The sequence below is a fragment of the Rhinopithecus bieti genome, unplaced genomic scaffold, assembly GCF_001698545.2.
Source record: "Rhinopithecus bieti isolate Rb0 unplaced genomic scaffold, ASM169854v2 scaffold_16601, whole genome shotgun sequence".
NCBI lineage: Eukaryota > Metazoa > Chordata > Mammalia > Primates > Cercopithecidae > Rhinopithecus > Rhinopithecus bieti.
Genome location: NW_016808732.1, coordinates 859655 through 874261, shown reverse-complemented (window position 1 = coordinate 874261; position 14607 = coordinate 859655). Strand labels below are relative to the sequence as shown.

General features: G+C 48.5%; 1 protein-coding gene across 3 annotated transcripts in view; it reads right to left on the bottom strand.

The window, feature by feature from the left end:
- ATXN1 (ataxin 1) overlaps nucleotides 1–14607 on the bottom strand; it is a 461092-nt gene that overhangs the window by 10907 nt on the left and 435578 nt on the right. For 2 of the 3 annotated variants that reach the window (XM_017887085.1, XM_017887086.1), the window contains one exon: nucleotides 9755–11798. In XM_017887085.1, the coding sequence (XP_017742574.1) occupies nucleotides 9755–11638 (1884 nt within the window). In that variant the 5' untranslated portion in view covers nucleotides 11639–11798. Of the gene's footprint in view, nucleotides 1–9754; nucleotides 11799–12360; nucleotides 12465–14607 lie in introns of those variants that run through there. The other variant, XM_017887087.1, reaches the window with a different exon arrangement.

Below are 14607 nucleotides of genomic sequence, written 5' to 3'. Positions count from 1 at the left end.
GTGAGTTCCCCCCCCCCCGGGCGACAGTGCAAAAAACCCCCCAAAAAAAAAAAAAAAAAAAAAAAAAAATCTGAAAGAATAGTTCTGTTTGCCTTCTGTATGGAAAACATTGCAATGGTACAACTGGACAACAGGGGCAATAGAGAGACTGCCTGTCTTTTTTTCCCCTTTTCTTTTCTTTTCTTTTTTTTTTTTTTTTTTTTTTTTTTTTTTTTTTTTTTTTTTTTTTTTTTTTTTTTTTTTTTTTTTTTTTTACCAGCCAGAACTAAAGTGGGTTATGGCCTCCCCCAGGGAGAAGAGCAGTGCTTTCTCCAGGTTGTGGCTTACCCGCTAACAGGCAGCTTTCTCAGCGGAGCCATAGCCACCTCACCTTGTCAGATGCTGAGGTCGTCATGATTTTATTGAATCATATTTCAGTTATTTTCTCTCCACTCTCGTTCCTGCAGCTGTGTTAGTAATCATTAAGTCATTTTATGATCTTGCTGGGGTTCCACACATTTTCCAGAATGGTTTCTGATGAAATCTCAATGAAAATAAACTCATGGGAGCAGTACCACAGATAACCAAAGCATGTTACATAATGCCAGACAGCTCAGTAGAGCCCATTTTTTTCATCCAATAAATATATCCTGTTTCAAACACACTAAGCAGTATGTAGGACAGCCTTTATAACTTTTCTTTCTTTCTCTTTTTTTTAGATGGAGTCTCACTCTGTTGCCAAGGCTAGAGTGCAATAGTGCAATCTGGCTCACGACAACCTCTACCTCCCAGGTTCAAGTGATTCTCCTGCCTCAGCCTCCCAAGTAGCTGGGATTACAGGCGCCTGCCACCACACCAGGCTGATTTTTTGTATTTAATAGAAACAGGGTTTCATCATGTTGATCAGGCTGGTCTTGAACTCTTGACCTCAGGTGATCCACGCACCTCGGCCTCCCAAAGTGCTGGGATTACAGATGTGAGCCACCGTACTCAGGGATGGCCTTTATACTTTTGTCAGCTTGAGGCCCCTCTGTCTTTCATCTCTGGATGCACTGTCGCCAGCAACTCTTGCTTTTGGGGGTGGACCGCCTCCCACCATCCTTCACTCTTTCCCTTCCTCTTCCTGCTGCTGCCGGCAAGCCCATTTGCTCATCATTGCGGTTATAAGAGATCTGCCTACTTCTTCCCTCCAGCCCCCTCAACCGACTCCTCTAAAACCATTACCTCCAACTCCCATTTGGGATGGAGGAACCAAGACAGGGAGACAACACAGACTCACTTCTGGGCTCATATTTATTTATTCAGTGTCACCTTCCTAATCTGACTAGTGACTGCCTTTTAAGAAAAATTTTAGCTCCTCTGTATGAAAATTCAATAAAATTCCTTTTATCACTTAGTCAATAACTACTGTATCTAAACACTATGCACGTACACGCATATTTATGCTGTTTGATTGTATATTTCAATCTTAGATTGGTGCTATGTCTATATACACACATATGTACATATCACCAAAAACAAGATAGAAAGAAAACAAAGCGTCTGTTGTTTAAATATGTCTCCCTTTTCCTTCACAAGAGTCCCTGTTTTCACAAATTGCGAAGGGCATCTGTTTCACAAAACATTTTGTCGTGACACTATCCCAGACACACAAATTTCGCTTGTTGCTGGGAGCAATGAAATCTCTCATAAGCTCGATTTCAGTGAGTATGTCTTGTTTTTGGTGAAATTATTAAATTGGGTATTCTTTTGTCTGCAAGTGAAATTCTCAGTCTTGTTTTACCTGTAAAGGCCGGTCTGCTCTCCTGGAAGGCTAGTCTGCATGGTTACATTCTCAGCATGAAAAAAATCAGAAAACCCTGTCTCAAGGATGAAGGGGATAAGCGAGAGACCCGTTTACTGCAATGTTTAAAAATCATTAATAAAAACAGTCAAAACTCTTTGGCTGAGTGTAAAATCTCTGTGAGTGTTCTATTTAAAACACTGAATCATGTTCATGCAAAGCCTGACTCAGTCCTTGGTGGAAGTGTTTCAGGGTTGTTCAGTAAACCCACACCCTAGCACCGGGACGCCTCCTAACACAAATCCCAAATTAAAAGCTGGGATTTTCTCACACGTGGTAGCGTAGCTCACAGAGTTCCCTTGTGGGAAGGCCCTGTGGGGAGGCTCAGGGCTGGCCAGGAAGGACACAGTCCAGCAAGTGACCACAGCAGCTGTGATACGGAAGCCCTTAGGCACACAGGTTCTAGCTCACTTGCCTTCTTTTTCTGGGGCCTTAAAATGTGTGCCTTAGGCAGGGCAGAGTGGCTCATCCCTGTAATCGCAGCACTTTGGGGGCCTGAGGTGGGAGGATCACATGAGCTCAGGAGTTCAAGACCAGCCTGGGCAACATGGCAAGACCCCATGTCTACAGAAAAATACAAAAATTAGCTGGGTGTGGTGGTGTGTGCCTGTGGTCCCAGTCACTAGGGAGGCTGAGGTGGGAGGATTGCTTGAGCCTAGGAGGTCAAGGCTGCAGTGAGCTATTGTGGTGTCACTGCACTCCAGCCTGGGCAATAGAGCAAGACCCTATCTCAAAAAAAAAAGATGTGCCTTGAAGAACAACATAATATTCAGTGCTAAAAAGAAATGAGCTATCAGAGCAACAAGAAGACATGGAAGAACCCGAAATGCATATCGCTAAGTGAGAGACGCCAATGTGAAAAGGCGACATACTGGATGATTCCAACTGCATGGCATTCTGGAACAGGCAAAACTATGGAGAGAGTAAAACGATCAGTGGGTTCCAGGGGTTTAAGGTGGGGTGTGGGGGACAAATGGTTGATGCATAAGGGATTTTTAGGGTGGTACAGCTGTTCTGTATAATACTGTAATGCTGGATACATGACATCAGAAATTCATCAAAAACAGCATGTACAACACAGAGTGAACTGTAGTATAACTATGGACTTTAGTGAAAAATAAGGTATCGGTACTGGCTCATCAATTGTAACCAATCTATCACACCAACGCAAGATTTTAACAACAGGGAAAACTGTTATGTGTGTGGGACCTCTCTCTACTTGCTGTACACCTAAAACTGCTTTAAACAATAGTCTTTAATTTTTTAAAAAAATGGTATAAACAACAATGGTTGGAGAGAATCAAAACATGTAAGATGACCCAGTTGGGAGCACGTGTAGCACATAAAGTTTAAAGCAGAGCATTTCTCTCTCTCTCTTTTTTTTTTTTTGGAGAGGTACAAAGACCCACAAACAAAAATGCGATTTGACATAGTTTCTCTGTTGGAGCCTTTCCAGCATCAGAACAGATAGGAAGTGTGTATTACCAACAACTGCGGCACAAATCCAGGGCTGCGCTCTGCACACAGGGCAGTCACCAACTATCTATTTTTTGATACGTTAGGATTCATCACCACCAAGCTCGGCATGTTCAATGTTGGCAAGTGGGTCTGCCTTGGCTGCAAAGGGACTGACTCTAAAAGCTTATGTGCCGCCTGCATGAGGGCCTTGGCTATTTTTAGGTACCAGCTAATCCATTCAATGCATAATGCTACCAACGATGACTCACAGCTCACAGCAGTCAAACTGAAAGATAGCAGAATGAAAGGAAAGCCATCGGTAGACACCCAGTAAGTACATCATGATAACAACTGCTGTACAAGCACACACAGGCACACTCACACCCACGCTAGGACAGTCGGGAGGAGGAAATGGCACTGAATATTAAGCAGCCACCAAGTCAGGGAAGCAGTCACCTCAGGAGGTGCTGGGAAGCGACAGACGGCCCTAATAACACACAGAGCCTGGCATTTAGGAAAGAAGCAAAGGAACGTGTCAGCCCAGAGCACTTTACCAATAAATTTTACAACTCCACTGAGCAAATGCTGTGTACTCTTCAGAGAAGCTGAACCTAGGAAGGGTGAAACAGAAGGATGGGATAATATAGAATGCCGCCAGATGGAAGCCAAAGGCTCCCTGACTGGGGCCATCCTGGGCAGGGCTGTCCCGGCGGACACGTCGCTAACAGCCTCTTGCAGAAGAGGAGCCTGGGAGCCCTTGTTTCTGCATTGGTTGTCTTACCTATCTGGAGGGCTGGAGCACCAATGCATCCCTCACATCCAGTTCATGCTCAGAAATAAGACTGGTATGCTTACGCAGGCTGGCATGACATCATTTAGCCTTACAAACAGGAACAGTGAGAAGGGTGCTCTCCTCGGCCACTCGCGGGACTCCACCCCGAGGATTACAGGCAGGGTAAAAATGGCTTATTGTGCTCATTGGAAAAGTTCAGCCTCTTTCTAGACTTTCATCAGCTGCCTCTCCTTCCAGAAATGCTTTTTAGAACATAAGGCCTTTGATTTATTTTTCAGCTGTAAATCACTTTCTCAGGGCCAGAGCCATGTAAGTTGAAGCAGAGAAGGGAAAACTAACATTGCACAAGGTCCCAGTGCTACTGACGGGTGAGGGATACATTCAGACTCAGCTCTCTTCAGGGCCAGTTCCTGCATTTGCCAAGCAGCTAACCTACTTCCTACATGAGGAGGAGGTGCAAAGCCCCATCCTTCTTTTGAGTCGCATTGGCTCCCACGTTGATGCTATCGCTTGGGGGGTCCCATCTGGGATGCGCCACAGACTTATGGCCTCAAACCTGGAGGATATTAAGTGGATTATATTTGGCAGTGAGGCTCAAGGGAAGTGATTCTGTCATCCTTTGGGACTCTCAACCAGAATCAAGGCATGCCAAAGTAGCAATTCTCTCCCAGGGTAGGGAACGTGCTACCACCTTTCACTGAAGAGAAAGGAGGCTTCCTTTGGTGCACACAGTAACAGTGGACAATACCTGGCATTCCCCTTTCCTCCTAAAGCATCTAGGTGGGGGCCTGGGGGATGCATAGCCGCTTTGCCCGAGCGAGAAATGCTGCACCAGGCAGGGCAATGCCACAGGGATAGTGACAAACACGGAAAAGCATTTTTCTCCTACATTGCCTTGTCTGGAGCATCAGCTGGGACAACGCTGGGGGCATCTTTCCACAGTCTTAATGAGGAATTCAGCCCCTTAAAAATAATGCCCAAACTAAAACACCCCTCAGTTTTATACGAGATGGCTTTAGTTCCCACGAGGTTTGTATGCCGCTTAGCATGAGGTTCATGAACATGTTCATCTTAATACCCTTCTTGGTTTTTGGTTAACTGATGCTAATCAATTTTTACAAGATCTGTGCTGTTCTGGAAAGTATAAAAGTGAAGCATTAAAAAACCGAGCAGTCTCGAGAGATTATCTCCTATGAAGAATCCTATGTGGCCGGGCGCCATGGCTCACGTCTGTAATCCCAGCACTTTGGGAGACCGAGGTGGGTGGATTGCTTGAGCCCAAGAGTTCCAGACCAGCATGGGCAAGATAGTGAAACCCTGTCTCTACAAAAAATACAGAAAATTAGCTGGGTATAGTGGCACACACCCATAGTCCCAGCTACTGGGGAGGTTGAGGTGGGAGGATCAATTGAGCCTGTGAGGTTGAGGCTGCAGTGAGCCAATGAGCCCACCACTGCACTTCAGCCTGGGTGACAGGGCAAGACCCTGTCTCAAAACAAGCAAACAAATGAACACAAAAACCCACACACACAAAAACAAAACTCATTTGCCTGGTTTAGAGAGGAGAGAGCTGCAGCTCAGAAAGGTGAAGTAACTTGTCCTGCCAGAGACCCAAAGCCACACCCCTGGGTCTGTCACCACCATACCGTATCACACGACTTTCCCTGGGGGTGTGATGTTGGGGGGGGGTCTTATGAGGTCAGGCATCCTCAAGAGTCTGTTCATGCAGGATTTCTGCCTAGAGTCACAATGCCATCTGTTTTGGAGAAAACCATCTCTTCTTCCACAACTTCCCCAATCAAATTTGTGATTTTGCTTATTAAGCTCAACAATTTGCACATTTCTGAATTTCTCTGTGGGTGCAGTGTCAGCGATGCCTAACCAGTTGAGAAGACCAGGAAGATTCTTCAGGCTAGAGGAGAAAACCCCTCAGGAAGGCACTGCAGAGGGAGAGAAGGATGTAGCCCTTTGGAACCTCAATTAAGTCCAGATATGAATTATCTCTCTCCCTCCCATCTCCCCCTCTCATGCTCTCTGTCTGAATCTCTGCTGACTCGGAACCTGTCACTTGTGGCAAACACAGCTGGTGGAGTATTTTAGCTGTGATGATGTCAGCCGATTTCTGATAGGCTCCTCGGTAAAGTGACAAATCATTGGTTGCGTCAGGGCCTTGCACTTTTGTTTCTACACTGTGAAGCCCTAGCTGCCTTTTCAGCAGGTCTCAGCACACTTGCCTTTCTTTGCAGAAGCCCTTCCCGGCGTGCAGCACAGCCACGCAGACCTGCGAACAGGCCCTGACAACACTTCTACCTGCTCGTCTGCACCCTGGCTGTCAGTAGAGAGACTTAGTGATCTCACTATGGGAAAAACCATGAGAACAGGGCTCTGACTTCACAGAGAAGCCAATTTCTCTTTCATTGAATCAATAATTTCGCAAAGTTTGGAGTAGGGAAAAACACACCTAGATTCTTCCCCCCCATGAACAGAAGAGGGCTGTAAGGGGCTGGGCGCGGTGGCTCGTGCCTGTAATCCCAGCACTGTAGGATGCCGAGGCGGGTGGATCATCTGAGGTCAGGAGTTCGAGACTAGCCTGACCAACATGGTGAAACCCTGTCTCTACTAAAAATACAAAAATTAGCAGGGGGTGGTGGTGTGCACCTGTAATCCCAGTTACTCGGGAGGTTGAGGTAAAAGAATCACTTGAACCCAAGAGACAGAGGTTGCAGTGAGCCAAGATCACTCCATTGCACTCCAGCCTGGGTGACAGAGTAAGACTCTGTCTCCAAAAAACAAAAAATAAATAAATAAAAATAAAATAGAAACATTAAATAAAAATTAAAAAAAATAAAAAATAAAAAAATAGAAGAGGCTGGGCTCTGCGGAGGCTGCCAGGCCTGCGAAGTGTGGCCCACAGCTGAAGTGTCCGCCTTCATTCTCAAGTTGAAGGAGATGCTGGCCGGCAAGGAACCGTCGCATTTCTAAACAAAACCTCTTTTCACACTTGCCTCTGTTCACAAAAATGTTTTAAGGATTCTATGTACCCTGAAAAGCAATGACTCTTCGCTCATGTTTATTTTCTGTGTTTTACCTGGGGTCTGTGAAGAGTCACCTTTGCTCAAGGCAGTGCATTTTCTTTCTCCTAGTACCCACCCCTAATTCATGCAGGAAGTGAGCACCCACTACAGAGGGCTGGTGAGCTCTGTTATTATGTCATTTATTTAAAATCCTGATTTTTTTTTTTAATCAAATCTTCGGGGAAATCTTTCTTGGGCCCTTTCAAAGACTATAAACCTACAGTGACATCTCATAATACAAAGAAGACTATTCAGGGCTAAAAGCTCTCACCAGTGCAGGGCCCTGACTTTGTGCAAGCCCCCACATCCTGTCATTCACGAGCAGTTCTGGAAAACTGATTTGGTCCTTTGCTCACTTGGGCTTTTAAAAAAATGCTTAAAAAAGCCAGACATGGGGACTCGTGTCTGTAATCTCAGGGCTTTGGGAGGCCGAGGTGGAAGGATTGGTTGAGCCCAGGAGTTTGAGAACAGCCTGGGCAACACAGCAAGACCCAATCTCCACTAAAATGTTTTTTACTTTTTAAATTAGCTGGCCATGGTGGTATGCACCTGTGGTCCCAGCTACTAGGGAGGCTGGGGTGGGAGGATTGCTGGAGTCTAGGAGGTCAAGGCCACAGGGAGCTATGATTGCACCATTGCATTCCTGCCTAGGAGACAGAGAAACACTGTCTCAAAAATGAGAAAAAAAAGCCCAAAATAATTCAAACCATTAATTAGTTTATCTTTTTTTTTCTTGTTTTATTTTATCTGAATGTCCCAAATAGCAGCTATTTCATGACTATTTTCAACTCAAGCTGGAAGGAGGCTCTGTCCCATTTGAGTGTTTTCAAATCCTAGATGGAAACACTTGGAGAAAGTGAGCTCGATAGCCAGGAAAGCTCTCAGCTGCAGGCTGAACCTGCTGGACTCCCAGCAACTTGGGCAGTGAAAGAAACGGGCTGTGGAATAAATGCATGTAATCGATCTAAGAACCTGGAAAAGGGTGGATTGAAGGAGCCTGTGGAAATTAAGAGAGTTAACCATACTTCAAGGGACTCATCTTGGCTACAGATGACTTTACCCCAAGCCCAGCAGGTCACCTGGGACAGCCCTGACTTCTCAGATTGTATTAACCATGCTTTTACTTTCTGATGCTTTGATATTTTAGGGTCTTGCGGATCCCAGAGGTATAGTCTCTCCCAGGATTAGCTAATTCCTAGAAGCCTGACTTTCACATGCAAACCAACCAGTCCAGAGCTAATTCCTAGGAGCCTGACTTTCACATGCAAACTAACCAGTCCAGAGCCCACTCCCCAACAGACTCCTATATGGGTCCATCACACTTGGGGCTAACTTTTTTTTTTTTTGTCTGAGACGGAGTCTTGCTCTGTGTCCAAGCTGGAGTGCAGTGGCCTGATCTTGGCTCACTGCAATCTCTGCCTCCTGGGTTCAAGCAATTCTCCTGCCTCAGCCTCTGGAGTAGCTGGGACTACAGGCACACACCACCACACCCAGCTGATTTTTGTATTTTTAGTAGAGACGGGGTTTTACCATGTTGGCCAGGCTGGTCTCGAACTCCTGACCTCTGGTGATCCACCCACCTCAGCCTCCCAAAGTGCTGGGATTACAGGTGTGACCCACTGTGCCTGGACCTTCCACCTGTATCGATCACCCCAGCACCAGCCGTCAGACAACTAGGGACAGCCCCTATGCCCCAGAGCACGCTGGAATTATCCACTCTAGCCAATCCTAAACCTGTTTATCCTGCCTCCCATGAAACCACAATAAAGGCTGTTGTTTGCCATATTTCCCCTCACTCTCTCCGCCTCCTGACGTACCTGGTGCTTCCCCAGGTGCCCCCCACTTTATGGTGCTCTACACTTCTTGGTGTAGAGTGCCCCTTCCTCTCGGGATCAGAGAGTATAACAAATTATCTCATCAAAGAGAGTTGTCTCCTGATCTATCTGTCAGCCTTATCATACCTAAATAATAGTAAGACATTATATATATGTTAGAGATGGGGTCTTGCTATGTTGCCCAGGCTTGAGTGCAGTGATAGTCACAGGTTCAGCCAAAGCTCACTACAACCTCGAACTCCTGGGCTCAAGTGATCCTCCTGCCTCAGCCTCTGGAGTAGCTGGGACCAAAGGCATATACCACTGCACCCAGCATCCATTTTAAAACATGGATGTTGCAATGGGATGTGATTGCTTCAGCACCTATCCACTCACTCCAGCAGCATCCTCTGTCTTTTCCTGGTAGGAAAAAGTACAGAATGACCGCTGGAAGGACCTGAAGTCCAGCAGCCTTTCCTAATCAGGGTTCCTCATCCTAACCACAGAATTCAAGAAACAACTAGAGTGGTGAGTTTCTGAACTGTCTCAATGACTCCATAACTAGCCCCACTTTCCATGCATGGAGATCAATTCATTACACACAGCAGAGGTCACGGGAAAGTGGGCTTATTTTTTCTAGAGAATGCAGTTGGGAAAGGAAAGGCCGAGTCTAAGGTTTAGGTGTCCCTGAGAACCCTTAATCCTGCCTCATAGAAGCAATTCATGTTGCCAGGAGATGACGACGGCGTCGCGGTGTGGTGTCCCATCCCTGTGCCACCCGGGCCAACATTACCTGGGCTCGGTGCTCCCCGACGGCGAACTGTATCACGGCCACACCCGGGCTATGGCTGTCTTCGATCCTCTCCACGGTGCTAGAGTCGATCTTCAGGTCGTTGCTTATCTCTGCGCTCTGGATGAAATCTTCTGTTTTTAAGTCTTCCACCTTCTTTAGCTCCCCATTGGCCAACTGGATGATGGAGCCTTTCATGAAGTAGGGAGGCAGAGTAGGGGGAGCCGCCGCCGGGGAGGCCATGGACTGCACCACGGGCAGGTGGATCTGGGCCTGCACCATGGCTGGGTAGGCGGACTGGGTGACCAGGGCCTCGGGGTTGAAGTTCTCGCTCTTGGGAAGGGCGGTGGTGACGAATGTGTGAGGCACTGCAGCAAACTGGGGGGATGACGTGACTATGGCCGGGGCTGCCCCTGACGCTTCCATGTCAGTGCTGCCGACCGGGATGAGCAGGGGCTGTGTGCCAGGTATCACCAGGTGCTGGGGCAGGCTGCCGGCATAGGTGATTGCTTGCTGCTGGCCGCTCAGGTAGCCGATGACAGGGGGTTGAGTCCCTGCGTAGAAGGCCGTGGCTGGCAGTCCCACCGGGAGTGGCTCTGAAGCACTGTGTGTGGTCTGAATGACCGTGTGGGGTGAGAGCGCATAGGACCGGTGACCAGGCTTCCCTAAATGCAGGCCGCTTTTGTCGTTGAGGGTGGAGGGGGAGGCCTCGCGATGAGTGGCCTGTTGCACCTCCAGGTCGGCCGCGGGCGTGTTGCTGTTGGGCAGGACCATCACAGAGGCCCGGACCCCTGAAGGATCACGACTGCTGTAGTCTGAGGGGCTCGGGTGAACCACCACGTGCCTGGACTCGTACGGGTGAGGAACCGACTTGCCACCTGCCTTGCCCAAGCCCAGGTCGGCCGAGGACGGGGCCCCGTACCGCCGGCTCTTCTCCATCTCACCGTTCAGGACCTCCTTGGCCTGGATGGCCTGCTGCAGCCGGCTGCTCTCAGCTTTCTTGGTGGCCTCCCGAGGGACAAAGTGGCTGCCGGAGTCGGCGTATTGCATGACGACCTGGGAGGGGGGCCCCAGGGTGAGTGTGTGTGGGATCATCGTCTGATGGGGGTGTAGGTGGACGGGGATGGCCGGAGGAGAGGCGGTGCGGCCGGTGCTCTGCGGAGAACTGGAAATGTGGACGTACTGGTTCTGCTGGGCGGGTGGGGGGGACCCCGGGGTGATGAGCCCTGGAGCCCTGCTGAGGTGGTGGTGGTGCTGCTGCTGCTGCTGCTGCTGCTGCTGCTGCTGCTGCTGCTGCTGCTCAGCCTTGTGTCCCGGCGTCTGGCTCAGACTGCCCATGTTGGCCAGCAGAGTGGAATAGGCCTCCAGCTGGGAGCGCTGGGATGGAGTGGTGGCCCCGGCGGCCGAGGCCACCGCACTAGTGACGGGGTTGGCGGCTGGGGGGATCAGCTGTGACGGGATGAAGCTGGCGTAGGTCCCACTGTACTGGGAGGATCCAATGAACTGGAAGGTGTGCGGCAGGTGAGCGTACTGCACGGGGGACACCGGGGTCCCTGGCTGCGGTGTGGCGTACGCGGCGGGCAGCGTGGTGGCCACGGGGACAGACCTGGGAGCGCTGGGCGGGGAGTAGTCCAGCCCTGTGGACAATGCTTTGTGTAAACCTATTCCCTGTTGTAAACCAAGCTCCACCGAGGTCCCTGCCGGCCCATGCCTCCCGCCCCCGTGGCCCCGGCCACCAGGGTTGCCCGGGAGCCATGCTGTGCCCTCCACCCGGTGGTTGTCACTGGGCAGGGCAGGGGCCTTCTCCTCGGAGGCCCGGCTGGTGGCCGGGATCTCGCGCTTCTTGGGAGGCAGGCATTCGTTGCTCCGCTCTTGGTTGGATTTCATTTTTCGCCGTCCCCCCTCCACGGTGACTGTTTCACTGTCTGGCTGGCTCTGATTTTAGTCTGATAAACGGAAAGTCACATTTGATTTCTGTAGGGGATCCAGGCTCTTCATGAGGAATCATCTCCCCGTGGGTACAATCCGCCAGCAGCAGCTCTGGATGCTGGGAAAGGGAAGAGGGCAGTGACACAGGGAAAAGGAAAGGGAGGAGAAAGGGAAGGAGGGAAACGACATCAGAACATGAGCACCGGGGAAAGAACATCTTTGGCAAGATTAAGACTAGGTCAATGTGAACTCCCCAAACCCAATCCTACCCCAAGCACTGAAGCAGATAAAACACTACCCAGCACTTTGGGAGGCCGAGGCAGGCAGATCACGAGGTCAGGAGATTGAGACCATCCTGGCAAACATGGTGAAACCCCGTCTCTACTAAAAATACAAAAAAATTTTAGCCAGGTGTAATAGTAGCTGGCACATGCCTGTAGTCCCAGCTACTTGAGAGGCTGAGGCAGGAGAATCGCTTGAACCCAGGAGGCGGAGGTTGCAGTGAGCTGAGATTGCACCATTGTACTCCAGCCTGGGCAAAAAGAGCGAGACTCTGTCTCCAAAACCAAACCAAAACCAAACCAAACCAAAACAAAACAAAAAAAACACTAGCCATGGCAGCTGCACATTGCAAAGGAAGATTATGAAGACACCGGGCAAGTGAACACTCTAACACATACATTTTTTAATGGAGTTAACAACTCCCCTAAGATGTTCTCAATATCCTCTCTCCTTTGTTTTTTTTCTCCTTTTCTTTTCAGAGGGTAGATGATGCAGTTCTTAAATTTCCTTTTCAGAAATGTTGGTTCCATTTCTCATCTCTCCTTCACCTGGCTGGAAAATAAAATGAAGCCTTTGGAGAGCATGACACCAGCTGGACCCTGCCCTTAGAGCCAGGCATTGAGAAAAAGCAGGTTAGCAGTGAGAGTCCAGAACAGTCCTTGCACTTGATTTCTGAATCCTCATCTGCCAGAGCCACTACTCTCCAAGATTCCCCTTAACTCTGGGTCCATACTGGACCTACGATTTCCTCTCCCCTAATACACACACACACACATGCCAACTCAGCAGGGGCCACCAGAAAGAATCCTGTTCTCCGCAAGTTTCAAAAGTATTCCCAGTACAGTCACTAATATGATAACAGAGTAAGACTGTTAAAAACTGAATTTGACTATGGTTAAAAAACCCAAATACCATACAAAAATAGGGCTAGTGCACTGAAAGTTTTCTTAATGGGTTACATGCTTGGTTTGTCCGTCTCTCTCTTCCAAGTTGACTTTGAAGTTCCCCTTCACACCGTCCCCTTTCTCCTTGGAAAGGAACAACTCGCCATTAACACTAGAAACAACACCTCTTTCAGACAGATCAGATCAGTGTGTTCAAACCTGGACATACAAACGGTGACCCTGAAGCCAGTTCTTATGGACAAGTATCTCAGTCTCTTACTAACCACTGAAGTCTGAGTTACCGCTGCTGTGTGGGCAAACCAACGCCCAACAGACAAGAGGCCGAACATCAGTGCAACTGACATGAACCAGGCTAGCAAGCAGCAGATGTGATGGCTTCTACAGGTAGCAGCTGTAGGTATGCACAGCGCAACGCGCTGTGATCCTGAGAGCTGTGGGACTGGGCTTTGGGAATTCTACACCCTTGGGTTTTGATATCTCACATTCAGACTCTCTTTTCAGTGATCTGATTTTCTTTATTTCTTTGGAGAGATGGGGTTTTGCTATGTTAACCAGGCTAGTCTTGAACTCCTGGCCTCAAGAAATCCTCCTTCCTTGGCCTCCCAAAGTGCTAGGATTCCAGGCGTGAGCCACTGTGTCTAGCCAATAATCTGATTTTAAAACAAACACAATAAAGTAGCAGCCTTCAGCATTCAATCCTTGTCCATGCTGAAGCAACAGCGAAATCCCTATTGAAACACAACCCCCTTTCTCTCCTTTGCCCCCCTAATTTATAACTTTTTTTTTTGGAGGGGCAGTGATTTTGTTCCTTTTCTTTCAGTCTTTCTTTCTTTTTTTTTTTGACAAGGTCTTGCTCTGTTGCTCAGGCTGGAGTGCAGTGGCGTGATCTCGGCTCACTGCAACCTGTGCCTCCTGGGCTCAAGTGATCCTCCCACCTTAGCCTCCCAAGTATCTGGGACTACAGGTGCATGCCACCACACCCAGCTAATTTTTGTACTTTTTGTAGAGGTGGGGTTTTGCCATGCTGGCCAGGCTGGTCTTGAACAGGCCTCAAGTGATCCACCCACCTCAGCCTCCCAGTGCTGGGATTACAGGCGTGAGCCACTGTGCCCAGCTTGGAAGGGGCAATGATTTAATGGCCCTTGTTGGTTTTGCTCCAACATCATCAATGAACATCACAGTGAAATGACAAATGACACAACAGAAAGTTCTCAATCCTTAATGTCTTGTGACCAGATATCTAGGAAGGTAGAGGTTTAGAAATTTGGTGTCTCAATATCAAAGGACATTTCAGTAAGAATAGAATTTCTCACATGACAGGAGAGGAGCTTAAAGACTGGGATGGAAATGAAAAATAAGGTTAAAAAGACCTAAAACACTTATGCTGAAGAAATGAAATGTTGAAGGAGTAATGTCACTTATTTACTCTTCCCAACCTAGGTTTCTTTTTTTTTTTTTTTTTGAGATGATTTGAGTGGAGTCTCACTCTGTCACCCAGCTGGAGTGCAGTGGCGTGTCTCAGCTCACTGGCAACCTCCGCCTCCTGGGTTCAAGTGATTCTCCTGCCTCAGCCTCCTGAATAGTTGGGATTATAGGCACCTGCCACCATGCCTGGCTGATTTTTGTATTTTTAGTAGAGACAGTGTTTCACCATGTTGGCCAGGCTGGTCTCGAACTCCTGAACTCAAATGATCCACCAACCTCAACCTCCCAAAGTGTTGGGATTACAGGCGTGAGCCA